Source organism: Rhamphochromis sp. 'chilingali' (assembly GCF_963969265.1).
Source record: "Rhamphochromis sp. 'chilingali' genome assembly, chromosome: 16".
NCBI lineage: Eukaryota > Metazoa > Chordata > Actinopteri > Cichliformes > Cichlidae > Rhamphochromis > Rhamphochromis sp. 'chilingali'.
The window spans coordinates 19,864,671-19,892,580 of record NC_137943.1 but is presented as its reverse complement, the minus strand read 5'-3'; the positions used below and the strand labels follow the sequence as shown (position 1 = coordinate 19,892,580).

General features: G+C 39.0%; 2 protein-coding genes and 1 long non-coding RNA gene across 5 annotated transcripts in view; 1 reads left to right on the top strand and 2 right to left on the bottom strand.

Moving 5' to 3' along the window:
* Positions 1-198, bottom strand: part of spidr (scaffold protein involved in DNA repair) — a 43,875-nt gene extending 43,677 nt beyond the window's left edge. For both annotated transcript variants that reach the window (XM_080907442.1, XM_080907443.1), the window contains exon 1: positions 31-198. In XM_080907442.1, coding sequence (XP_080763568.1) covers positions 31-45 — 15 coding nt within the window. In that variant the 5' untranslated portion in view covers positions 46-198. The remainder of the gene's footprint in view (positions 1-30) is intronic.
* On the top strand, positions 125-9,818 carry LOC308412833. The gene is made up of 3 exons (XR_013974630.1): positions 125-263; positions 4,720-4,818; positions 9,681-9,818. It is a non-coding gene; the product is annotated as an uncharacterized lncRNA (long non-coding RNA).
* mapre2 (microtubule-associated protein, RP/EB family, member 2) lies at positions 5,694-26,138 on the bottom strand. 2 transcript variants are annotated; one of them, XM_080907445.1, is made up of 7 exons: positions 26,063-26,138; positions 11,483-11,610; positions 10,032-10,177; positions 9,692-9,908; positions 9,308-9,453; positions 6,361-6,519; positions 5,694-6,230 (listed from the first exon to the last, which is right to left on the bottom strand). In XM_080907445.1, exons 2-7 carry the CDS (start codon positions 11,601-11,603, stop codon positions 6,132-6,134), a joined length of 888 nt encoding a protein of 295 aa, XP_080763571.1. In that variant the 5' UTR covers positions 11,604-11,610; positions 26,063-26,138; the 3' UTR covers positions 5,694-6,131. The 2 variants fall into 2 exon arrangements, with proteins under 2 accessions (XP_080763571.1, XP_080763570.1); XM_080907444.1 differs by lacking the exon at positions 26,063-26,138 and adding an exon at positions 15,851-16,138.
* Positions 26,139-27,910: the final 1,772 nt, after the last annotated feature.

Here is a 27,910-nt window from a genome sequence, read left to right as displayed (position 1 = left end):
AACTGGCTAGCTAGTTACCAGACTTCTTACCTTCCTGGAACTCATTGAGAAAAAAAAAACAGTCAATGCAGAGTTACTGAAGTGGTCTGTGTGCGTGTCCCCAAAGCGTCATTAGAAATATAATATATCTCGAACCCATCTTTGTGAAGTTACCAGTGTTTCCTCCCTCACTAGTTTGCTAAGCGCAGGAACAAACTAGTGGCGCTTACCCAATCTGGAGGTGCGTTTCATAACTCACCAGCGTGGACCGGAGGCGGATATGGGTGAGATTCTCACACCAAATCACTCAGTTATGCCTGTAAAATTTAGATTGATTCACTTTTCTTGAAACTCTTAATACAGTTTTCTTCTTGAGTTTGCTTTTCTGCACTAGGCTGAACTGCACAAGTTTAAATACGTACCAAAGGGTATATTATTCTACTGATACAGGTAAAAGTCCAAAAATCATTACTACAGTAAATATACAGGCCAAGTTACTACTCTTTATAAAGAGTCATATCACACTGTCATTATTATTTTTATCATTATTATTATTATTAATTGGAATTGGAATCTATGGTGGAAGCCTCTTTAATGCATTTCTCATTTTTGCATGGAAGCAAAGGGACCTTCTCTTTAATAATAACAATAACTGTTTAAAAGTCTTTAAGCTTTTCAAGCTTTTCTTCCCTGCCCAAGCATTCAATGCCCTTTATGCCTCATTCTCCCATTCATACAAAGAATGTTAGAGTAGCCCAGACATACATACAAACACTTAAGCACTTTGACACATATTCACACTCTGATGGATGCATCGGAAAGTAACTTGGAATCAATATCTTGTCCAAGGGTATCTGGCGTGCAGAATAGAGCAACCAGCAAACCACCAACCTTCCAAGTAGTAGATGATCTGCTCTACCTTTCTGAGCTACAACCACTCCCATTTTGAATCCAATTATTGCACTTCTTACTCTTCTACTTCTTACTACTTTTTAAAATGCTTTAGTTATGTATTATTCCGAAAATTAAGTGGATTATTATAACTCAAGCTACTAAACAACATATAAATAGTTAAAATAATCAATAGCTGCGACATGAAAAAGACATAGACAGCAATAAATCAGTAACTGTTATCCAATGACGTCATGTATATGATTCTAAAAACTGTCATTTTACTTCATATATATTACAATGTACAACCTCTGAACTATTAACCTACTTTAAGTAAAATATCTAAACACTTTTTTTCTGCAACTGAACTATCCATCACAAATTTTGGTTTAAATACTATGCCTTATTGTGTGAAAGGTTCTTTTTACACAATAAGAATGTGATAGGATCCAGGGCTCCATATGAGCTTGAAAATTATGACAGCAATGAAATGAGTCTTGGCTTGCTAAACTTTGCATGGCCACAATCTTGATTTTTGCATCACTGAAGTAAAAAATCTTGAGCAGGACTGTGCAGAGACCTCTACAACAGAGGGAGCTAATTCCTTGGGATGTTCGACTACATATCCACTTCCACTGCTTCTTAAATGTTGAGTTGACCAGACCTTTCTAACCTTGTGTCTTGCAAAATTAGTCTGTCACACTGCTAGCAAAACCTACACATCAGTTGCAAACATATTTTTTCATCAAATAGTGACTTATGTGAAGGAGAGGATTGTAGAAGAATTGAGTTACGGTACCAAATACTGTAAAAATAAAAAATTAGCACATCCGAATCTATAAAGAACTGTGTCACAAATTTGGATCGAAATATGTGCTTCAGACTGTGATGGAAAACAATGATGTGACTGTCGTTCCAGGCATTTTGGAGGCCTTAAAAGCACAGCTCAAAAAATCAACCCAAGAATCTTCTCTTCCATGTTTTGTGGTTTAAGGAAGACAGTCGCCTGCTGCATAACCACTGAATAACAGAGACAAGGAAATATTTATTTACATGCGAAGTTACAACCCTCTTTTCAAAATATAAGTACATAGGCTGCAGCAGATGACCACCCCTTACCACCTGGTTCTGCCAGGGGTTTCAGTCTGTAAAAGGGAGTTTTTCCTTCCCGCTTGGTGGTCCTTGGTGGTCCTAGGTGGTCCTAGGTGACACACTGGAAAGATTACATTTGTCTGATTGTCAATTTCCTCCCTAATACTGTGAGTAGAGCAGGGGGATATGGCCAAAAATATTTATCACGATATATATTTGAAAATTTGCGATAACGATATAACCGACGATATAATTGATGCGAGACAAAATACAACTCCACAACATTACTAGCGCAAAAAGACAACCTTCCATTTATTTTCACTTAAACAAGAAGCTGGTTTTTATGTACATTAAAGCTTTATAAAAATATAACAGTGCAAATGCAAATTCCTTGCTGACAGTTTAACCAAAAGGCATTTCCAGTAGAAATGGGCTGACATATCCTGAGCATAACCATGTATAATATCCACTGAAGTTAAAAAGAGGTGCTTTGCAACATTAAACTGCAGTGTGCAGTACGCATTTTTCGGACCATAAGGTGCACGGGATTATAAGGCACATTAAGCGAAACAAAGCAGTCAGATAAATCAAACTTTATTAAACTCATTCTTCTTGCTTCCTCCACTTCTGTACCATTGATTCATTAATGTTGAATTCTCTGGCAGCTGCTCTATTCCCATGTTGCTGCAGTATATTAATGACTAACCTCGTATTGTGGATGGATTATCTCAGTTGTTCTCCTGACTGAAGTTTGGTCCGTTTACAGCATCCTGCCATGCGATTGCATTTGTCTCTAACCATGAAGAACCTTCACGTTAACTTTTATAAGTGGAAAAGTGTTAGTGTTCGTCCTCCAGCTTCACTGTTTATGTTATGCTAACATAGCTGTGTCGCTAGCGATCACGTAGCACATCATTATACCAGCTAGCCCAACTTCAGTAACCCTACAAACGTCACTGCTGTTTAGTTTCCCGTCTTCATTTATGTTGGAAGTGATAGCAGAGCTGTACGTTTGATTTTTTTCAGAAATCTCTCAGTCAGAACATGCAATATCATGCTTAGGTAACTAGCGAAACTAGCGAGCTAACTTCCGCTAGCTTCCTGCTAACTTCTAACTCCGTTAAATGTAATAACTTTTGTTTTCATGGATGCCTGGAAGTTAAACTTCATAGTTACACCTGGTAAAGCAGCAATGCTGATCGTTTTATTAAAGATGAAAGAATTTAGACAGTTTTTAACTCTAAGTGATGCTGCAGTGTTGTTTGACCTGAAGCATACGGAGTTTAGGACCCAGATTACTCCCAGATTTAAGAGCATCTTAGTCCGACAAATATGACAATAACAACGGCCGCTTGCATGTTCTGCAAAAAAATGTGCTTTGTTGTGTATCTGATGGACAAACACCAAACCAGTTCCACATCACTGAAGTTGCACCATTTTTACAAACCAATTCTGGTTCATCTGTTTCACTCAACAATCGGCCATGTGCGTATGAAAACAAAGGCACTGCGCACGCGCGTTTTACTCCCATTCTATCGCGATATTTCATTTTCCTATCGTTGCCTAACATTATACCGGTATTACCGTGAACGGTATAATATGGCCCAGCCCTAACTGTGAGGTCTTTACCTTGCACTTTTTGGACACTCTAAGTTGTTCACATAAATTGCCTCTTAATTGGAAAATAAAACTAAACAGAAAACGAAATAAATAGATGTTTGTGATTTTCTCAAGAACATTTGACTTGAAGGCAAAGGGGAAAAATGGTTTGTAGTAAATCTAATAAATGATAATATAGAAAGAGGTTTTTTTGGTTGCTGATTAAAACAAACTATAAATGCTGTACTAGATACACTATATTCAAATTCAAATTCAAATTTTATTTGTCACACACACACAACCATACACAGTATGACATGGGGGTGAAATGCTTGTAGCTGTACAATGCCCGACCATTAAATGACAGAAGAAAAGTTCTACAATATTTACAATTTACTACAAAAATTTACAAATTAACTTAGGAATTTACAGTAAAGAATGTGCAAATAGCAGAAGAGATTATAAAGATAAGGATTATAAATTATAGGAATTATAGGATTATAGGAAATGTGTGGTGGTGCGTGTGGTGACGTGTGTGAGAGTCCAGTCTTATAGTGACGTGTTTGGGAGAGTCCAGTCCTACACCTGGTTCAGGCCCCGAATAGCCTGGATAGCCTGGATTGCCCAAAGTATTCACTCACTCACTGTGTTCCAATCACTTCCATAGACACAGGTGTGTAAAATCAAACACCTAGGCATGCAAATTGCTTCTGCAAACATTTGTGAAAGAATGAGTCGTTCTCAAGAGCTTAGTAAATTCCAGCGTAGTACCATGATAGGATGCCACCTGTGAAACAAGTCCTGTTGTGTAAATCCCTCAGTACTAAATATTCCACAGTCCACAGATGTAAAGAAGTCCTGTACCTTCTACCTGTCCCCTTAAAGCCCCCGATTAATTTGGAAAATGAAGATAAAATTTGATTTGTAATTCCTTTTGTCTGAAATCAGCTACAGAATAAATTAAATCTCAGGTCATGCTAAATGAATTCAGGCTCATTCTGTGATGATACTGGATATGACTGGGTCTTTTTAAAGCTTTTTAATTTTTTTGTCATTCATAGATCTTTATATATTCTTGAGTATACTGGCATCTTTAGTTCTTGTTGTAGTTAAGTGTTCACTTAAGCTTTAGTTATGTTCTCACTTCCTGTTTCATAGTTTCGCTTCTAGTGTGCTTAGATGGCGGCCCTGCGACCCGGCCCCGAGTAAGTGGAAGAAAATGGATTGACGGACAACAACCTCCCGTGGACTCAAAAGGTGATTTTTATTACAGCAAATCCATTCGAATCTCAACATCTTTCAAAGAGCAGGTTAAACATACAAAAGCTCACTTAACATGTTTTTTTTTGTTTTGTTTTTTATTAAATATGTAAAAAGCAGGTCAAGTTATTCACAAATAAAATGCAAACATGCAACACGATTTTTTGTCGGGGAATGCATAATGAGTGGGACATAAAAAAAGAAAACAAAACATTTACCATTCATTAATTATTGACAGTACATGTTTACATTCTTTTTCATTTACACAATAATATATGACTAAAGCATCATGGTGCACTGCCCAGTTCAATATTAGTAAATGCAATATTAAGAAAGGGTATACAATGTACTTACTGGAATATAGTGTAACAAATTGCTCAGTGAACTGACATCTCCCTAAGACCTGTGATTAAAAAAAAAAAATAATAAAAAATATCCCAACAGTTCCAGCGGAGGTTTACAACTTAAAACTGCTGCTTCATCATAAGACTACTCCACAATGTTTCTTCCTTCCCTATGTTTACGGTTTAAATCTCTATCACTAAAGCCACCTTGTGTGGTGGGAACAAACGCTAAGCCGAGCACACTGATTATCTGAAATCTTGTAATTTGTAATGACAGCTGTGACACAGTCATACAGTTGGGATTTAACTACATTTTATTATCCTCCTTCACGAGGATGCAATTCAGATCCTTGCACTATTCCTAAGTCTTAATAACAACAACAATAATAAATACGGTGAGGGTCTATGGACAGATTGTCCAATACGAAGTCAAATGTCAGTGCAACATATGGAAGGAGGTTAAATAAGAGCTACTACGAGCCCTTCCAGGGCTTTGCTTATTGCATTCTTATGATTAATATTGTTGATATGAAAAAAAAAAAGAAAGAAATAAAAATAGCAGGGAGTCTAACACTTGCACTGACAGGTAGTGGTTACCTGTCTAAACTTCAGCATTTCATCACATCAACTGCAGGATTTGAATTGACTTTGCGCCCACACAGTCCTCTGATGGTCTGAGCTTGTCCGCTGGTGGAGCTCATTGCCACAAACCCGCCACAGCAGTTCACCAAAAGTCACAAGAAACATTGAACAGTGAGCAGAGGGGTACAAAAAAACCCCAAACAAAAACCTGTGATGGTGCTTCTTTCAGGAGGCTTCTTCATGTGCTCAGTTTCGGAGAGGATGAAAAATAAAAATGAGGACAAATGAAAATCCTTTAACAGTTCTCACATAGTCAAAAAAATTAAATTAAAAAAATAAAATAAAGAGAGAGTGGGGTGTAACTGCGGTGAAGGATGATGGCAGTCAGTATTCATCCTGCTCCTCCTGCTGATCGTCTGGCACCTCCTCGTGGGCTTGCTGGTCCACTTCCTGTCCGTCGCCCTCAGCTAGCTCCCCTCGTTCCTAAAAAAGAAAAGAGAGAGTTGAGGCAAGCGCATGTGACTGCACACAAACACTGAATTAAATCCACATGATTTCCTCAACAAAGAATGAGCACGATCCTGCTTGGATCAATCTAAAGGCCTGGACTGACCTGCTCATCGGAGGCGTACAGGATCTCCATTAGCCGATCGACAAACGGGGCGTTTTCCTCCCCCTGTTCCTGACAGAGCAGCTCCACCTCTCGCAGCTTGCTGAAGTAGTAGTCTCGCTCCTTCTCCACTCCTTCCAGTGCCAACTTTAGTGTGTTCACCTGCAAAAATAAATGTTCAAGCATTTCAAAACACACAAACTCTGAACAGACTCACAACGTTAAAAGATAAGCAGAGAAGAAACACAAAGCTGATTAAAACTGATCCGAATGATTCTTTCTAAGAAAACGACTCAAGATAAACTGTTTAACTGATACAAGTTGTCTTCAGTTACATGTGATTTGAGCACTAGAGCAGCTCTGAATGATTGAATGCAATCATTATATCAGTAAAGGATCTACCGATCAGTTAAGTCTTTGTCTTCTATTCACCAGTTTCTGCTTAACAAATGTACATTAAAAAAAAAATCAAATAAAAAAATCAAATGCTGCCTGGCAGCATTTTCTGGCTTGTGGTCACTGCACAAGAGCTCCAAGCCCGCTTCTTCTTAGTTTAATCCTTGGCTTGAATCTGACATGTACTGTACCAAATTTAATGCAGCCAGCAACATTTTGGATCTCAGAGTGGAACAACTACACAATATCCACACAGCATTTAGCAGCTTTGTATGCACAGGGGTTTTTTTTTGTTTTTGTTTTTTTAAACCAACCACATACAGTGCCTTTAAAAGGCCTCAGTGCTATTTTTAATATTTGGAAACAAGTTGAATGTCTGCTAAGATTTTAAATCTCTAGTACTTTGAATCTCCAAATATGACGCGTCAGGTGTAACATTAATCACAGCCTATTTCTATACCAGCTTTCTAAGGAACCATTAGTCTATCCACAGAGTGAGAAGTGGATTTAGGTCTGACTCCTAATTTGACACAGACTGTATATAAAAGATAGATGTAGCTCCAGATCTGAAAAGTGAAATGTACAAGTGCCTTAAATCTGCACCCTTTCTTAGCCAGCAGGGGGCGACTTTGGCCATGTTCCACAAAGCAGGTTTAACAAACTCAGTTTGAGTTTTGAGTGCCACAGAAGTTGATCACAGCTATTAGTTATTATTGAATCATTTCTGAGTATGTTCTCTCTCAGTCAAGCGTATGTGTAGCAGAAGAAAAGCCATCATCAATGGAGCTCCAATACCAGGATTCACCATGGCAACGAGTAAATGAAGAGACGACCCTCCATTTTAATCCAGTAGACGGAGGAACACGAATCAGTGTCAGTGAGGACCATGCCAGGAAGCTAGAAAACAGCAATTTTATTCTGTCATTCGCCCACACTGATTACCAACCTGATTCAGTGAGGGCCAACCAACCAATTTTACATTGGACCACAACCACGACCAAACAGTTAAAGCCTGGATGGACAACATGCAGACAACTGAAGATAAAACTATATCTTATCAAAGAGAAAAGACAGTTTACTTACAGACCTGTAATATTAGACCCAGTAATACAAATGTGGGCAATTTGGAGTGAAAAATGTGTCAAAACTCCTGCACTTAACGACTGTACTTCAACATGAAATGACTCGTCTTTCAAATTTAGTTCCATTCAAAAATATATACATAGTAAATTCAGACTCAGTTTCACATCAACTCCAACACGATGCCAACTGTGACGGGCAGTTTTCCATTAGTGCAACTGATTATGACACATCAAATATAATTCACATTGATTAGTGGTTGTGTGTCTCTGCAGCTTCATGCAGGCTGATTTACACAGTGATCACACCACAGTAACATATGGGAGATTCAATGCAGGGGAGCTGGCTGACAGCCTGACAGAGACAGAGTCTTCAACCCTATTTATGCTCGCCGCATTGGTCACTTCTCACACCGATGTGCTGATATTGCACAGCTACGTCTGTTTCTACTCGTCACTGTGGCGCTTTTGTCTCTTTGCGATCTTCTTCAGCTGCTGTAGAAATCTTTCTCCATGAGTTCTGTACCATATGGGAATCCCTGCATACATGTGTCATATATATGCCCATATAGACAGCCTTGCCTCAAGCCTGTCAATTTTTTTAAATAGCTGAGGCTGCAATAGCTCCAAAGCTACGTAAACTGAAAAGGTGCACGGCTGGCCGAAAAAAATGCCAAAACATGCCATGCCTTACTGCAAGTGACATCACTTCTGTCATTTGGTGAGAGCAGTGAGCATAAACTGGCCCTTAGATAAACATACAATAAATTCTACAGTCTATCATTCTATGATGTTAATAAATTAGGATCCAGTTATTTGAGTCACAATAACATTGAGTAACAATTTTAAAAATGCTAGGTGACTTCCTACTTAGTTATTGCATTCAAAAGATTTTCAGAAAACTTGACCTCTGACCTTGAGGTCACTGAGATTCAAACTCATCCAAGATTTTAAATAGATACACCTGTGTTATCACTTTCAAAATCCTACATTTCCTCATTTTCAAGTTATCACATTCACAAATGGATGTCCATGCCGCCACCCGTTACGGTATTGTTATTGCCCTACCAGCCGTTTACAGCTGAAAGGTTTATAAAAGGGCGATCGTGGCTCAAGAGTTGGGCGTTCGCCTTGTAATCGGAAGGTTGCCGGTTCGAGGCCAGGCTTGGACAGTCTCGGTCGTTGTGTCCTTGGGCAAGACACTTCACCCGTTGCCTACTGGTGGTGGTCAGAGGGCCCGGTGGCGCCAGTGTCCGGCAGCCTCGCCTCAGTCAGTGCGCCCCAGGGTGGCTGTGGCTACAATGTAGCTTACCATCACCAGTGTGTGAATGTGTGTGTGAATGGGTGGATGACTGGATATGTAAAGCGCTTTGGGGTCCTTAGGGACTAGTAAAGCGCTATATAAATACAGGCCATTTACCATAAAAAATTTACATTTTTAAAAAAGCTCACAATTGAGCTGTACACAGACATACCTGCTCAGTAAGATGCGTGACTTGTGCTTCCAGTTCTTTCTCTCCTTTGGCAGGAGTTGACACGGATGTGGGGATCTTTTTGGCGGAAGAGGGTCTGGATGTTGGCGTTGAAGACTTAGGAGTAGTAGAGCTCGACCTGGATGCTCCTGCAGCGAAGAAATATTTATGAATAAAGGGTCGCTTGTCACTATATCTGAGTGTAAACTTGACAAATCAGACCCAATAATCACAGGAGCTGATATATGAGCAGGAAAAGTAACAGTCTAGCCATTTGATACCCTATACATCCAGTGCAAAGGTGTCAAAAAAAATGTGCAGATAACAGTAAGCATACATGCATGATTTATAACCTTCGTTTTGTTTTATTCATCAGTTGAATCTTACCTGCGGTAGGAGAACTGGCTGCATGGTGAGACTTCTTTGGCAGGTTGAAGATTTGCTCACCGGGATCAGGCGGGGGGATGGCATCCTGACCCTGCCTGGCTGCAACTGGGTCGTAATCTTTGCCGTCGTAATTGGCGTCAAAGAACTTCTTAAACCACTGGATGAAATCGAGATTGTCCTGAAATCTGCCTTTGACCAGTTTCTCCACAGGAATAATCTGAACAAAAAAAAAAAAAAAAAAAAAAAAAAAAGACTGTTAAAACCCCCGAACAGTAAAGCGAGGTGAAAAAAAAAAAAAGAAAAAAGAAAAAAAAAAGTAAAAGATATTCAGGACACTCACCTTGTCCACGTTCATCCTTTTGAAGGATGCCTGCAGCAGTTTGAAATTGTGAATGTACTCGTGTTCTAGTTTAGCTTGAAACTTGACCTTCTTAAGACTGATGCAGCCAGGGAAGAGCAGATCCATGAACTGGCAATAAGCAGCTCCTAAAGAATTATTAATAATAAAAATAGTTAAGCACCACAAGAATAATTATGTATGTGGGGGGTGGGGGGGGGGGGGGGGGGGGGTGGAGAGCAGAACACTGAAAAACATGCCGTGAATAATCCTGACCACACTCTGCACCACTTAATCTCTAAGACTGATTGTGCTACCACAGTTACAGGAAATCTTTTCTACTCGTGCAATAACTCTTTAAAATACACACGTCTGTCGGGCAGGGAATCATCTGTTCTCCCGTGTTAACAGCTTAAATAAACTCTGCAGTCAGAACACTTAAAACTGTGTACAATAAGCAACTTTATTGCACTGCACTGTTATACGGAGTCACTTGAATGTGATTTGATATTTACTGTGTTGTTACTACGTTTAGCCAGCTTTTTTTTTCTTTTCTTGGTTAAATTTGAGATATTTTACTTTGTTATAATATATTATTACCTATTATTTCATCTTTCCAGCCTGTCCTGGGTCTGTCCTGCTAGCAAGATATGTACAAAACACTTCACCTAGGAGTCATCCTAGGTGAACCACCTCAACTTGGTCAGAGGAGTAGCGGCTGTACTCAGATTTCCTCCTGAATGACCGGTTTTGTCACAGCGCATTTTATCTTATTGATCTATATACTATAAACCCATTTTCTTAAAGGCAGTGTTTAATCTTAAATTTTAGCTGCTGTAACATAAGCATTCACAAAGTTTGGAGATAAATAAAGTACATCTTATGTTATTGCACACAGTCTACGATTCTTTTTTTTTTATGCCTGCCTTTGTACATGTGAGGCTTTTCATGTCCAGATCCTTGACCTCATTTCTTTAAAAAGACAAATATTAATGAGCTTTCACGTTAACATGGCTCACATAACCTGAAGCTTAGTGATCCATTTGAAAAGAGGACACCAGCTCAACCTTAGGTAAAGCTCACATGAACCCAACCAGGGAGCTCATGAGAAAACCATCTAAACCAAACCACACCCTGAGAAAAAGGGGGTGGGTGTGCATGTGTTTGTGTAGGCAGAGGGTGATTGAAATTGGATTACTTGGTCACAGCAGGAGAGCACACGGCAGAGTTTATTTATAGACAACTCTCTTCCAGGGAGAGGTGAACATGTTTCCACAGGTTGCTTTAACCGCCAGCTTACACCGAAAGCTATTCAGGCGAAGACCAACCACTAAAAACACCCCCCCCCATTTCAGACAGCGAGTCGGGCACAGGAGGAGGAAGGAAGAGGATGAGCTGAAGCGAGAGAGAACAAGTTTTTTTTCCTTTCTTTTTAAAGGTCCGTCTGTTCTCACCTGAGGAGAGCTGCTCCACTTTCGTGTAGTTTAGGCAGAGGATATCGTTAACCCAGGCAGTAATGTCATGCCTGCTCATAGTCTCCTGGGTTATTGAGGTAGAGTATACGTTGACCGCCATCCCCCAACTGCAACAGAAAGGAAACAACACTGAAAAACAAAAGCTAGGTTGCTGTGATAGATGTCCTATTTCTTTCTGTCTCAAGTCAGTTTGTTGGTCTTCAAAAATGGGACAACTTCTTAAATAGGTTAAGATTTTAAGACATGGTGACAAGGGGCTGCTATTTACTGTGAGACGATGTATTTTTTTTTTTTTTAAGTCTCCTCAGAGACTCAGCTATCTGCAGTCCCTGGGAAAGTGAAATAAGAATTGGTAATACACAAAAAACATCAATAAACAGTTTATACTAATGCAAATTCAGTTGACTATTCAATATACAATAAAACAGCCCAGCTTAAATTATTTCAAAGCACAAAGACGAGATCTAAAAATCAAATCAAATTTTAAAAAGGCCACAAAAAAAAGAGCTGCTGGACAGTTAATGTTGGTTAATTAGAACAACTACTGGCCAAACAAATCCTAACTGCTTTGCTCATGTTTAGCCCAATCAGTTAAACTATACAGAATTGTATAATCTCTTAAATAAAATCTTCAGCCTGGAAAGCAAACAGTGAGACTGCATCTAGACATAGCACACGAGTTGATCTTTAGCATTTCTCCACATGCCCAGACTGACCCGCAAAGAAGCCCAGCAGCATAAAACATACTCTGAACCCCCCAATGCCACCCGACCCCTGGCTGCTACATGTCAACAATACTAAAGTCCACATTATCATCCTCAGGTGTGACACACAGAGTCCAAAGCCCTCCCTAACAGTCTGTCATAGACTGTTAGGCAAACTATAACACAAAGCAGTAGAGGTGCAGATAAGATCACAGTTTGATACTGGAAATACAAGTTTGGGCTTGGAGATTGAAATCTGGCATGAATCAATGTTATCTTGGGCAAAATGATCTCTGCATGCAAGACTATCTGCTTAACAAGATAAGTCACATTAAAATAACCACACAGCAGTGGAACACGGGACAAAAGCACAGCAATAAATTCAAGAAATTACCCTGGGTTTGTGGGGGTAACTTTGTCTGCAAACTCAAAGCAGATTCAATTATCTCAGCATAAACAGTTCTTTGCTATACACTTTAAGAAACAGTCATATCTGAGCAGGGACTCTCCGCCTTTTGGTTTTAGAACTGAAAAGGCTTCTCGGATGAGAGGTGAAATGTCTTTAAGAAGTCCAGTCCCTTTATTTCCAAGCTCCTTAAAATATCTGAGCAGTTTTTTGTTTTTTTTAACCAAATCAATGACTGAGTGAGGTGATGATCTACTGTAGATACTTATAATTAGAGCTGGGCGATAGAACGATAACGATATGTATCGCGATATAACTTTTACTCGATAGAGAAATTAAGCTATCGCGATAGACTTCGCCGCTCTTGTCCTTTTAAAATAAAAAACATTTTTAAAAAAAGGTCAGCCAATCCAAACTAAGTAGCGCAGAGCCGAACCAATCACAGCCGCAGCGTCACGTCGCGTGACAAGTGCCAAGCCGCACGTGTGTTTGTTTGGGAATGGAGCCAGCGCATAATGGAGGAAATGAGTGTGCCGACTAGAAAAATCAACCGAGCGTGACCGAAGAGAAAACAGATGATGGTTCCAATGCCAGAGAGATTGTCGAACGGAAGAGCCAGAGAAGTTCCGTAGTGTGAAGGTATTTCGGCTATTTCAAGTCTGACAAAAAACCGAGTAGCGTGCACTGTAAATTGCACGCTACTCGGCACGAAAGCAAGTCTGGAAATACAATAAACTGGTGCATGCGTCACACTGCGCCACGTTATTGTTTCGGTGAAATGAATTTCTACAATACTGTTACTGTTAATTCTACTCTGCAGTGTTTAAATGCTTACATATACACACAGTTACTGTCCCTCCACACATACGACTCGGTTCTGCTTCTATGCCCCAGCTTTGTTTACTTTTTCCCACCGAGGCTTCTAGACTTCTGATTGGCCAACATTTCTGCACGGTTAGGAATCTAGCGCCACCTGCTGCTTTGGCATGTTCATAGCAGCGTTTTCCTTCATTTCTGCCTTTGTGTGTGGACGGGATTATTTTTTAAAACGAAAACGGAAAATCTCCGTTTTCAAAAACACCCGTGTACGTGTGGACGTAGCCTCAGTCTCTGACTGGAAGCGCTAATTCGTCATTCGGCTTTTGTCAGACTAAAGTAACTGTTAAAACTGTTTGAAAAGCTAAGCTATACAACAAGGAGAGATTGAGAATTTCCTTTTAGTTCTCAGTTTATTTGATATTGACAAAAGTTAGTTTTGTCTGTTCTTCTGTAAAACAAACTAAGATTTATTTTTAGAATTAATATTTTGTTTCTAAGTGGAATTGACAATTTAGTAGTCTGTTTCGTTTGTTCTATTTTGAAACTTAAACGCTTTAGCGGCTGCCTTTTGTGTAGTTTGCAATATTTGCCTTTATTTATCTGAAAAAGTCTCATGTTCCTTAAGTACATCTACCCTGTTGAACTTATTATGGGAAATAAATATTTAAATCAAAACAAGCTGCTGATTATTTCACATTTTACTTGTGAGCAACGGCACATTTAAATCTTACAAATATAGTTATTTGGCTTATATCGTGATAGATATCGTTATCGCCTGAAATGAAAAAAACATATCGTGATATGAAAAAATCTCATATCGCCCAGCTCTACTTATAATACATTGCAGGATGAAAAAGGGATCTTTTAATTTGACTTTTCCTGCACAGCGGAGCAGACAGAAGCTGTTGCAAAGGCTGATTAGATTTGATCGAATTGCAAAACTGTGACTTTGGAGGCCTCAGGGCACCTGCTCTACTTGCAGTATGCATACTGAAAGCATGCAATGTGCCAAAGATACATCAGTAAACTCAAACTTTGACCCTTAAGCTACACATTTAAAAGAAGTCAACAAAACAGTTATTTCTTCCTAATTCATTTGTTAACTCTTAGCGTGAGATATTGTGGAAGGAAAGTCTGCACATGAGTGGACATCCCACCTGAGAATATCTGAAATATGAAAAAATATCATTCAGAGAATTGCAACAGAGCATCATAATAATGGAAATGAGCTCTTTAAAACACAATCAGTAATATATAAACATGCAAATATGTCATTGCACATATTACTGCAGCTTTATAATGTTCCTGTGCAAGGAGCAAAGCTGTGCAATGAATTAAAAAAAAGAAAAACTAAATTCAACTACAATATTGACTTCCAACAGCAAGGAAAGCAAGATAAAGCATTTATTTTCTCACTGACTGCTGTTTTTGCCTTGAGGCCTTCTCTAAAACCCACAATCTCACTTCTCCAAAGGCTGTTCGCAGGTCTACAATCCTCAATGCAAGAAGTTGAGCTGATCTCAATACTGATTCTAATTTTTACAACATTTCACAGACAAGAACAGCTGCATTAAAAGAAACACCCATCTGGTGGTTTTATAACCGCGATAATATGGTGCCAAAGCATCCCCCTCAAACAGACACCAGGATATGCAGCATAATAATAACCCCAACCATTCAGCGTTAAAGTTGGGTTATCAGACCACTGCAGCAGCAGCAGAGCCTCGGCTCTAGGAAGGAAACTGGGCCAGCCCCTCTCCATGTCAACAAAGCGGATGTATGCGCCGCTTAGCATGCTTTGTTAGCCTTGCAGGGATAGCCTGCCGACACCAGGGCTGGGCATGATGCTTCAATTCAATAAGAAGAAACCGGGCTTGTGCGGCAAGTCTTAGTAGAGGGTCTCCCCCTTACAGACACCCACAGTACAACATCACCCAGACACATATTAATGGCGACAGTGGGGGGGATTCAGTAGCTGCGGAGTGTCAAGTCACGATGGGAATATTCTAGCAGCAGCAGCAGGAGGAGGAACAGGAGGAGCTGTCTGTGTAGTCCTGTCATCTGACAAGCTGGACCCACTCCTCCAAAAAACGTGCCTGTACCATTGCGCACCACCAAATACAATAAAACAGTTGACAGCGTTACATGCTAGTCCCAGCAGTGGTTTCGGGTGCTACTGGAGAAGCAGGGGGAGGGTTTAAGCTAACTTAAGAGCGATTTACGACACAGTGTCGGGTACAGAGGGCTAACATGACAGGGGAGTGTGATTGGTGAGTGGGGGGAAAAAGCGGATGGGTGCAGGGAGGAAAACGCCGAAGAAGAGGAGGAGGCCGGATTGCGGGTTTTTTTGGGGGGGTCTGCAGCGGTGTGATTTTCTTTTCCTGACATTAAACCAAATGCGACATTTCACTGGTTTACCTGTAGGCGCGCTCTCCTCGCACTGTATTTTTCCTGTAAGGAATGATGTTGGTTCCGTTGTCCTGGACGATGTCGTTGTTATTCTCTCCATTTGGGGAAAGGGCTTGGGTGGGACCGGGCATTTGGGTCTCTAAAATGTTGAACAGAAACTCTGTTCTCTCTCTGGCCGAGGGGGGACGAGGGAAAAAAAGCAAGAGGAACGATGCAAAATGCTAAGAAAGTGCCGCACCTCCGGGGCTCTCTCTCCTTCTGTCTGCTTATTCCTCACAAATCTCTGCCCTAATGACGTTGCTGCTCCCTGTACCACGTGACTCGCGGGGTTGGCTGCCTGTTTTCCCTATGGTGGGCTATTTCAGTACACCAAAATTTCATTGATTACTTGAGTGCTGAAAAGTATCGCCGGGGAGGTCAGATCGATGTGTGATGCTCGTCGCTTTTTGAGGTGCGGCGAGGGGATTTATTAAAAGAAGGGAAAAAAACAACAACAAAAAAACTCAGAGGCGACAACCAATCAACTAAAAAGAAGGGATGGGAATAAAGGGAAGACGCAGCACATCCACTTCACCTTAATTAGATCATCAGATAGCTGATTGGTATTAAAGCAGATGTAGGCAAACGATACCCAGTAGTGTTGGTGATGAAATCATGTCCATTCATGGTGTGTGATAAAATGCTGTTTTGATTACTAACTGAATTTCAGTCAGAAGTTTACACACGCTCATCATGGGCATGAATATCCGGTTAACTTTTAATGATTTCTTTGAGTTGTTCTTTTTCCAGGGTGGAAATACTGTACAGCATACATTTTTAAAAAATATGGTAGTGGTAGCATTATGTTCTGGGGCATCATGTCTAGTGGTACTGGTATTAGGGGTGGGGGGGAAAAATCGATACTGTGTAGTATCGTGATATTTTGTTTGCTAATAATGTATCGATACAGGGACAGCAGAAATCGATATTTTGTTACAAAAATGGTTTTTGTGCTCAGAGCATGTTGATCCTTTTTCTGAGCAAGAATCCTGACATTCCTTCACTGTCCAAATGTGTTTAACTTTTTTTTGGCAGCAATAAACATGACAGTTTACTTATTTTAATTTAAGATATGTTTTATCTTAATTAAGTTTAAAACTTTTTTTATTTAATGTAAATTTATATTTTGTTTTAATTTACTTTCAAATTCTTCAGTTGCTGAATGGGCTGCATAGTTTTCATAAATTGCATAGTTTAGAATAGCTATAATTGTACCAGATGGTTGCATTCAGTTAAGTTGGACTAGACTGTAATACAAACCGTTCAGTTTGTCAACAATAAAACTGACTGAAATGAGAGAAAGACTGAGTGCGAGACTTTGATATTAGATAAAATGAATATTGATAAAGTTTAACTTTATGTACAGAATCTGAATATTGCAAAATATTTTATTTTTTTTTTAAAATCGCAATAATATCGTATCGTGCGTTAAGTATTGTGATAATATCGTATCATGGGATGTATGGTGATTCCCACCTCTAACTGGTATATTGCACAAAGTGGACAGAATAATGAAGGAAGACTATCTCCAAATTGTACAACTTCACCTAAAATAGACTCGAATAGACTTCCAAAACCCAAACCTCAATGCCATTGAAAATTTATGGACTACGCTTAAAGCTAGGTCTGTGCCACGAAACTAACAACTCTACCGATTCTCGTAAGAAGTGTTCAAATATCCAGCCAGAGTTATGTCAGAAGTTTGTTGATGACTACCAAAAGAGTCTGGTTGAAGAGCAACTTGCTAAGAGACATATAACCAAATTTTAGTGGGGGTGCATGAATATTTTTGAGGGTCTGCGGATTAGAGTAAATCCAAAATAAGTTCAAACCAGTTCACAAAATTTAGTTTTTTAAAAGTCATTTAAGATTAATGGTTTACAACAATTCCACCCTGGAAAAAGAACCGCTCAAATGAATCTTTAAAAGCTACAAATTAGCATAACCCTCATGACCATGATGCATGTATGCAAACTATCGATCTAATCAACATCAATTACTCGGCATCATCACCAGTAAATCAACCGAGAACAAGAATCCATTTTATTTTACTTTTTAAATGATCCGAGGAATCTACTTATAATCACAAAATGTCCAATCAGTAAAATAAAATAAAAAATATCACCATTATTTGGGATGTACCAATTGTGAAGCTAATGTGAAAATCAAAATTATGTCATTGACGATAGTCATTTCACCTTTGTTCCAGAGAAACAAAGCAATCCATCCATGTTCTAAACCGCTAACCTAATTTGGGGTCACAGGGGGGCTGGAGTCCAACGTAGTGGTCATACAGTGAAAGCCAGGGTATTTTATTATTTTAAATGTAATTTTAATTATCATCTTGTTTTTTAATTTTTATCTTTATTTTATTTTATTTTTTACTTATTCAATGTATCATTTCTGGCATGTCAAGTGTACACCACTTCGTGTTCAGCTGGGAGTTGTTCTGAAAGTGCTATATAAATAAATTGCTTCCTTGCTTATACTTTTCTAGCTCTTTAGTACATTTTTTTAAATCATTTAGCCATCAAAAACTGATATGACACAAAATATAAACACACCACTTCAATCACTGATACAAGCCACAAGGACAAATACTGGCCTTTATATATCAGTGCATTATAACCATTACCCAAAATGCAAGTGGTGTCTTCAAAGGTCATGAAATCTAATGTAAATGTAAATGTAAAGCCTTTAAAACTGTTATTTCATATTATTTTTGATTTGATTGCCTGACACAAAAGGGGAAATGAATAACAAACAAGACTATATGAACAAATATGATAAATCAGCATCAACCATAATTTGAGAATAGGTCCATTCCCAATTTCAACATTTACAGATTAATTTTCTGTTCAACAGCAAACCAATTAATCAGTCTATAATTCAGCTGTAACATACGTTAAAATGTATAAAATGTGTGTAATAAATGTAATTATAAACCACATGAACATCATAAATCAGTATGCACGGGTCTGTGGTTTAAGCGCAAACAACAGTCCTGTGGTTGCTAAGCTCTCTTCTGTTTGTGTTACCAATGTGTTGGTGTTAAACTGCTTTGTTTTGTGTTGCTTTTATCACTGCTGGGCAACCACAGTGAAATGGGACACAGAAATAAGGTCTAAAAAGTGAGCTCTATATATTTTAAACACAAGTGTGAGTCACTCTCTATTGGTTTTAGTTGTTGTACAACGCTTTGTAACTTTTATGTCTGTAAAAGGCATTACATAAATAAATGTAACTAATACAAATATCTCATTTGTATTGATTTTAAAAATGAATTTCTTTTTCACACTATAAGAATAATGATTTGTGCAAATAGCCCAGCATTAAACTGATAATATCAAAATAGAATCAGTCCAGCCTGTTATGGTTAGTAATCAAGAATGCAATAGTACACATGACGGTATTTAACAGGGATGATGAAAAGCTTTATAATAGCAGGGGACTACGCTACCTGCTGAAAACAGTTAAGCAAAGATGCAGGGATTTTATGCACAAACTATGTTCAAAGGACAAAGATGAAGCATTTCTGCTCTTCTGTTCTATTGCCTTGATTTCTTTCCTACTGTTTCTTATATTTTCTCTGCCACTCCTTTATTTAGAAGACCCAATTGCTATTTGAGTCTGAGGACAGGCCTTTACAGTTTACATATAAACTTAAACGGTGATGGTGCAAGAAATACAGGTACAGATTTTGAGGTCTATCCTACAATCTATTCACCACCATCATTGGTCCAAAGGTAAACTCACACCTGAGGTGACTGGACTTTTTCATGTCAGCATGTTTTTGGCCTGCAATGTAAGGGAGCAACTTCCGTTAAACATTAGCAGGGCTTATTTACTGGAATTTGATCCTCAAGTCAACACTCACTCTGATGCAGGGGCCAACAATTTTCTGTCAAAATCAACAATACTGCTTCTAATGTCAAATACTCACAATTCAGAGTCAACAGTCTTTGTGCTCAGCTGAAACTCTTAAATAGAACTCTGGTGCCACCATCAGGCCAAAGCTGAGGTCACAGTTATAAATCAATAAATTTAACTCTAGATGAATGTTTTAAAAATGGAAAACGATATATATAGTCCAGTTTTATTCACTTCTTGTCTTTTGATAATACAATTTTCAGTATAAATATAAGGACTTTCTTTTTTAATTGCCCCATATGTACACTCACAGGCCACTACATTAGGTACACCTACTACTCATTAACATAAATTTCTAATCAGATCATTACACAGCAGCAGCTCGATGCATTTAGGCATGCAGACAGGGTCATGGCGACCTGCTGAATTTCAAAAAGTTGAGAATGGGAAGGAAAGGCAGTGTAATCAACTTTGAATTTAATATGGTTGCTCGTACCAGACAGGCAGGTCGGAGTATTTCAGAAACTGCTGATCTACTGGGATCCCAACATAACAGTCTCTAGAGTTTATAGACTAAATAAATGGTCAGAAAAAGAAAAGCTCATTGTCTGAAAATGCCTCAGTGATGCCAGAGATCACAGGAGAATGGTCAGACTCAAAAAGGCAAACTGAGGTTACAATTCAGTCACCAAAATGGGACAACAGAAGATTGAAACTCATCAGACTAGGCAACATTTTTCCAATTTCTGTTGCTACATTTAGGCTACGTTCACACTGCAGGTCTTAATGCTCAATTCCGATTTTTTGATCAAATCCGATTTTTTTGTCTGCTCGTTCACACTACAAATAAAATGCGACAGCAAACGCGCTCTAGTGTGAACGCTCAAAGCGGCCCGCATGCGCAAAAGAAGCTGTCACACACAACGAGCTCTGTTTAGACCCAGAGCAACAGTATTGTTTGACTGATGGCCCTTAATATGCAGACTTCGGACTTCGTTTCCCAATTTTTGCTTTAAGTTATTTTGTTATTTACATAATAATGTAAATAACCTAATAATGATCCTTATTGCTGTTTAAGAGAGGAGCGGTGCTTCAAATGATAGCTGCAGATTTCTGTCAGAATCTGCAGATTATACAGTACAAATAAAATGTTCACATTGTCTTCCCAACAGTTTCACTAACATCTACACTGGATGGCCAGGAAGCGTTCGCGATGTCTTCTCGGGCGCTTCTCTGGCGCTGATAATTGGCTTCAGTCTTGTGTCGGTGACGTAAAAGGCGGATTTAATGCGACTTGACCGTTCAAACAGCAGTCGCTTTCTAAAACATCGGATATGTATCGGATTCAGTACCACATACGAAAGTGACCCAGATCGGATTTGAAAATATCGGATTTGCGCCGTTCACACTGTCATAGCATGATCGGATATGGGTCGCATAGGGTCAAAAAAATCGGATTTGATGCGCTTTCGCCTGCAGTGTGAACGTAGCCTTAGATGGTAGGGTCAGACCATAGAGCCATCCAGCATTGCATCAGTGGTTTAACCCGTTTTTGGGATATTGTCGTGGCACACTTTGGGCTCCTGAGTACCAACTGAGGATTGTTTAAATCCCACAGCCTGCTTCAGTACTGCTGCTGACCCCGTCCATCCCTGTATGACCACAGTGTACCAATCTTCTAATGGCTGCTTCCAACAGATAACATACTATGTCACAAAGCTCAAACCCATTAGTTTTGAAAGCAAAAGGAGATCCAATCCTGTACTAGCATGGTGCAAGTGGCCAGTGAATATACAGAGTTTTATTAACTTAGTTATGAAATGATATAGGACAACAGCTTTTAACATTTTTTGTATCCAAGACATACCAAAGGGCAAGTCAAAGTTTAAAAAGAACACTTGTGCTTACATGTGCAGAAAATAGTCATCTGTTCTCTATCATCTGAAATTTCATTAGTTCTTTTTTTCATTATACTGCCAGGTGATGAAAGCACTTTTGAATATAACACCTATCTTTCTTGCTCCACTAGCAAACAGCTTTAATACAATCAAAACAACAACAACAACAACAACAACAACAACAACAACAACAACAACAACAACAACAACAACAAAAAATAAAACAAATCAGTTTTCTGTTTCTGGTTCAATTTTTTTTTCTTTTATGTCATCTGCTGAAGGCTGTGGACATCAGCTTTTCCAGTTTGTATTTTACAGACATACACAGCCAATACAGTTGTTTATATGTAAAAAAAAAAAATCCATCTCTGTTGGAGAAGCAGCTGAGGCATTGAAGGCTGTACTACCCAGGGGGTGCAGTCAGTTTGTTAGCTTGGAAAGCACCCGCTAACTCTTCCCAAACAAATGACAGAAATGTCACTTGCTGAAGGATGTGTACATTTCTGGTCCAGAACACAGGACAGGTAGGTCTTACAGCAGTTTCTCCTGACAGTTTTATTGCTTTAGGTGTATGTTGTTTTCTCCTTCTGTGATCAGTTTTTACCCCCCTACAAATGTCCACATCAGTATAAATCAGGGCCTTCAACATGTCAAAATTCCATGCATTACTTTTTGTACACTCACAACAGTAATTATACGGCTTCAACATTTGGACAACAATGCAAAAGAGCTTTAATCTGAAGCTGCAGATTCCTATATGATTTAACTGTGAAGTTGCTCCCATAATTTACACTATGAGTCTTATTTTTTTCCATTTGAATCACTCAGATGGAGGTAACAGAAATAAATCAAGGCAGTGAACAGTATGCATAATATTAATCTCTAATTTAACTTGGGAATCTTGTGCGGTCACCCTGAAAGACATTCCCTCTTCTTCTTCTGTAAGGGTGTCAAACATCCAGCACAAGGAACACCCAAGGGTCCAAATTGTGAAATAAATGTAAAGAAGTCATCGATACTTCCAATTAGTCATTAAAGAGTACAAAACAGTTCATGACTATGTCATGGCAGTAAACTAAGTGTGGAAAGCTGAGTTTGCTCTCATTTTTCATAAAGACTGAGGCTGCACTTCATTATTTGTTAATTTACTGAATATATTTGGTGTGAGGTTTTTTGTTTTTTTTTTAAATGAGATATTAAGAACTAAGCCCACATTGCTAGTAGTTGGTTTTACTGGGCTCAGCTCATTTGAGAGCAAACTCAAATGCAAGCAGCCCGCAAAACTGAAATGAATTTGACACCACTGCTCTGCTGGGTCAAAAGTAGTCTTTGTGTAGTAGTCTACACAAATTCCTGCAGAGCTGAACACAAGGCATAACCAAGACTAATCTCATTAATGACTGAATTGCAGACACTTCCACTGACAGCCACAGGCATGCAATGCTACTTTTCCACTATGGTAATGCTAGAAGCCCTTTCAGACTGACAAGTGACAGCCATACCGTAGCACGCTGGGCACAACACAAGCACAGAGGTCTGCTTTGTGTCTGGCAGCAGCACACAGTGAAAGCATGTCATGGTCAAACTTCAGGGAAGGCATGAAAACAGGAAAGTGTGCTCGTCCCAGTGGCCAGAAACTGTACCCCCACCATACCGTGTCACTGCAAGGTGGGTGGGTTAATGTCAACTCTAGGCTGTCACAGGAATAAACTTATCACTTCCCAATCTGAAGGGCTTGAAGAGGTGGAGCATGCATAGCTTTTTCTAAATATATGGTCAGGTTGTAAAGCCCTAAGAATGAAATATAAACACACACATCCTCTGGGTCTATTACTGCTTACTTCAACTGCAGAGGGATGTTCCTCCGTGCTGCACTTGACAAAAAGAAATTGAAATAAGGAACAGAAATTTTCTTAAATGTGTACAGTATCATCGCAATCTGAGGCAGGTAGCTGATGCTTACCACTACATTACAAAACAACAAAAAAACAACACACTTATAGTTATTGACTGAAATAAAAAGTAGAGTAGATCCATTAACATGAACGCCTATTAGATGCTAAAACACTGTATGGTAGGTTATAAAAACAAAAAAGGAGCAGGAACAGGGAAGCGTAAAGTGCACATCTTTTCTAATTCACACAGGATCAAAGTATATATACAGGCTCACAAATATTCACTCACTCAAATCTTTTCATAAGTGGTACTGAAGGTTGTTGATGGCTACCAAAAGCATCTGGTTTAGATGCTTTTGCTAAGAGACATTTAAACAAATCATTAGTGTGGGTGTACATATATATGTTTGAGGCTGATTGCCATGATATTCCTGCCCATGATGAGTGTATGTAAACTTCTGACCAAAACTGTGGATAAGTAACAGCGACATTGCTTGATTAAGTCATGGCAGTGGGACAGTAGAAATAAAAGGTTTGTGAGCTTTGCTAGATTGTTTTGGCTCAATTTTAAAGGACCCAATCATGAGGTGAACACAGTCATCCCTTTACAAAAAGCATCAGCATGTTTGGACTAAAATATCCAATGCTGGAGTTTTCCAACTAAAAGTGTGTCAGAAGCTTTTTTCAAAACGGTCTCTTTAAGCTGTGTGGATGCGAGACAGATTAGGAAAAATTACATGTTTTGAAAACTAAAGCATAGTTTTTAGTATGGATGTACCCTAACACTAAAATGAAAATATATACATCAATCAAATGATGTGTCACATAATGTAATCTTGAGAAACAGCAATCTTATATAATCCCTTGAAATAGTTTTAAATGGGGTAAGACAAGGAATACTGAGAGTGGAAATATGGTGACCATTTAACATTCATTCATGGAATTTTAGGAGTACAACTATAAGTTAACTCATAAGTTTTACTAACCTAATAATATGTTAGTTGAGTCAGACTTGAGTAAGACTATGAGTAAAAATGCATTTAGGCTGCAAATTCTTTATCTTTATTCAGTTTATTTATATGACAAGAAATTAATGAGAAATCCAAAAGGGTATAGGTTAAAGGTGAGACTTTTGGAACACCTAAAATCAGCAAAAAAGGAACATTTTAAAAAGAATCGCAACTAAATAAGAAAAAGAAATAAATCGCTCATGTCAAATCCAGCTACAGATGAACTCTCAGTACTTAAAGCATCTTCACACTAAACTGGATAATCATCATCATACATCGTCATTTGTGTTTGTTATCCCTCATTTTAAACAGCTTCTGGATATTAAGTGGTAATTGTGGATTGCATGCTTTGTACATCATTTAAACTATGTTATAGTCTACTAAATCTTTGAATTTCTGTGTATTTAATTGAATAAATAATGGATTTACTGACTAGTCATAGAGTTTGTTATCATTCATATGGCTTTTTTTAGTAGTAAAAAGACTGCTCGCCTTGTGTTTCCCCACATTCCTACACAGTACGTCATATATAGAGCAATAAGTGAATCTTTTTTTTTTTAAACATAAGTCTTTAAGTGTAAGGGAGCAGCCAGACAGCCGAGAGCTTTTTTTGTCTTGTGAATGCTGCTTGCTGAGGGTTTTGTAAGGGTGGGGTAGCATGTCAGCCCACATCTGGAAGATGATGCTCTTACAGTAAGTGTTGCTATACGTTAGCCTGCAATGAGTCAACACTGGGCTGTGAAGCATCAGGCAGAGTTGTGCTTGCCCTTTTCCCACTAAGAGCTAACCAACCTTTGGTAGAGGATCCCAAATGCACCTCTGTTAATCCGAGCTGCAGGTTGTAGAGGTTATGATCTCCAGAAAAACGGGTTAGGATGATATTAAGGGAGAAAAACCCTGTTAGACTGCGAGGAGTCTTTTCCTAAGACCTGAGAGATTGTTAACCCGCTACTTTAGAAAGAAAGTTTTCCTTTGGCATTTAGAAAGGGCATTATCTGCACCCAAGACAAAAGGCGACACTCGTCTATGGTGACCCCTTCTTCATTTCTTCTGTCCCTTCTTTTAGCTGTGGTTGCTGAAGAGGGAAAACACCAAACAGTGCTCCTCTTTTCTGAGATTTTTTAAGCGCCTCCACCGCCACCGAGCAGCTAGCTGCTGCACCAAGTCTCGTAAATGAAGCTAACTCAACTTTGTATTAGAAATGACAGACTGCCTGGAAAAGCAAGCTAATGCTATCAAACAGACTTTTACGAAGGTAGACGTGACTTATAAATACAGTATTACATCTTCTCCGGCTAACCGTCAAGTTACAGTTGGCTAATATTTTCTCCTGCCATTACTTTGACAGTGCTGTGACAGCCGACGTATGTCCTGACTCCGGGCAACATCACGGTACAAAACAGCGACCGCCGCTTAAATACGTTCATATTTCTGCATTGATTTTCGCCGTTGCACGTTTCAATTCAAATTCCACAGTGAAAATTTTCAGTAAAAGCAAATCTCACTCACCAGTGAACTCCGATCCGCAGGTTACAAGGTGTTAAAAAAAAAGGCTGTTTTCCGGCTGAGTCACCCCACCCTCAAACGCCCATTCTCGTAAGACGGTGAACTGCGAGCGGAGAGCTGAATGGACAGCGTCTCATCGCTCTTTCTGCTGATTGGTGCGTCGCCGACCTCTGTCATGATATTGACCAATCGAGTTGTGATGCGTTGATCGTTCACAACAATCAGACAGCTTTCTGTCCTGTCGCCTCGTGTCACTTCACTTTTACTCCAGGAAAATGCAAATCGTCCATCTGAAGATGCACGCAGCTGAACACCACCGTTTATAAAATAAATATGTAAAATAATACGAATGAAAGACCTCAATGGTAATGTAGGTCAAAAGACCTACATTACCACACCTACTGCACTCTATGTACATACATTTCGGTGTTTGTTTGTTTTGTTGTTGTTTTACAGTGTATAATGACCATTTGTATATAACATAGTGTTTTGGCATCTATGTACACTATTCTTGTTATTTATTTTTCGATTTTTATTTTTCTAATATAACTAATTCATTTTTCTTCCTGACCCTTGTAATAAATTAATGTTCCCAGTGTGGGATTAATAAAGTCTATGTTTATGTCTAAATCCTGGAAAACTTGTGTATATAGTCAGGCATACTGAGTGATACAATGATGGGGGTTTTTTCTCTTTTCTTTTTTTTTTTGCACTGAAGAAAATGGTATTGCTGCTGATATGAGACAGTGGATGCATTTGGCTGATTAATTAATTTCCAAATAATAACTACAGGGGTTTAATCAAGCAAAATTTCCATATATTGTCCGTTTTCAGCACTTGAAATGTAAGACTGGCTGAATTATTTAAACTGAGTATCTGCATATTCTGAGCTGTTGTTCCCTCTTGTACACGCTAGTGTATTGAAAAACCCAGAATGTGATTAAAGTGTAGACTTTCAGCTGTAATTCGAGGTACTTAACAAACATTTTGCATTTACTGTTTATGCTTTTTCAGTGGCTCATAAATAATTGGGCAACTGACTAGCAAGCAGTTTCATGACCAGGTGGGGCCTTATGTATATCTGTGTGAAAAATTCAAATAAACCTTTCACACAGTTGGCAAAAACTGTAGCAATGGCTAAATTTGATACATGTCTAAAAACAAGGAATGCACTGACTGACTGTCAGTAACACCAAAATGTCCCCCACAAAACACAAAGACAACCAAAAGGGATGATGGCAGAATTATTTCCATGAAAAACAGCTTCACAACACCTAAACAAGACAAGAACGCACTCTGTGGAGGCAGGTGTATTGTCCACGACCACAATGAATGGATGCATTCAAGAATGGAAATGCAAATGATTTACAGCAATGTGCAAACTACTGGTTACACTCACTTATCATAGAACATCCAAAAGAGCCTAAAGCTGAAAATCAGTTCATTATCTTGAGCATACCACATCATATATCAAATATGGTGGAGGAAGTGTTATGGTATGGGCATGTATAGCTGCCAGTGGAACAGGGTCACCAGCATTTATTGATGATAGAAGAAGTAGGATGAATTGTAAGGTTAACAGGGCTGTACTCCCTGGTCCGATTCAATCAAATGCTGCAAAACCAATTACACTGAGCTTAACAGCACAGATGGATAATGGCCCAGAGCATACTATAAAAGCAACCCAAGAGTAAAGGTAAATAAAAGGCATAGTCTTCAATGGACAAGTCAGTCACCTGAACTCCACCCAGCAGAGCACGCTTTTCACTTACTGAATGCAGAAAAGCAAATGAAAAGCAACTGAAGGCGGCTGCAGTCGAAGCCTAGCAGAGCATCTCACAGCATTTGGCG

Bases quoted from the DNA above. Each gene is read 5' to 3' on its own strand.
- mapre2 (XM_080907444.1), bottom strand. From the start codon at position 15,972: ATGCCCGGTCCCACCCAAGCCCTTTCCCCAAATGGAGAGAATAACAAC. The intron at 10,178-11,482 runs GTGAGAACAGAC...ATAATTCTTTAG, and splicing joins AGTGGAGCAGCTCTCCTCAG to GAGCTGCTTATTGCCAGTTC. The intron at 9,909-10,031 runs GTGAGTGTCCTG...TTTTTTGTTCAG, and splicing joins AAAGGATGAACGTGGACAAG to ATTATTCCTGTGGAGAAACT.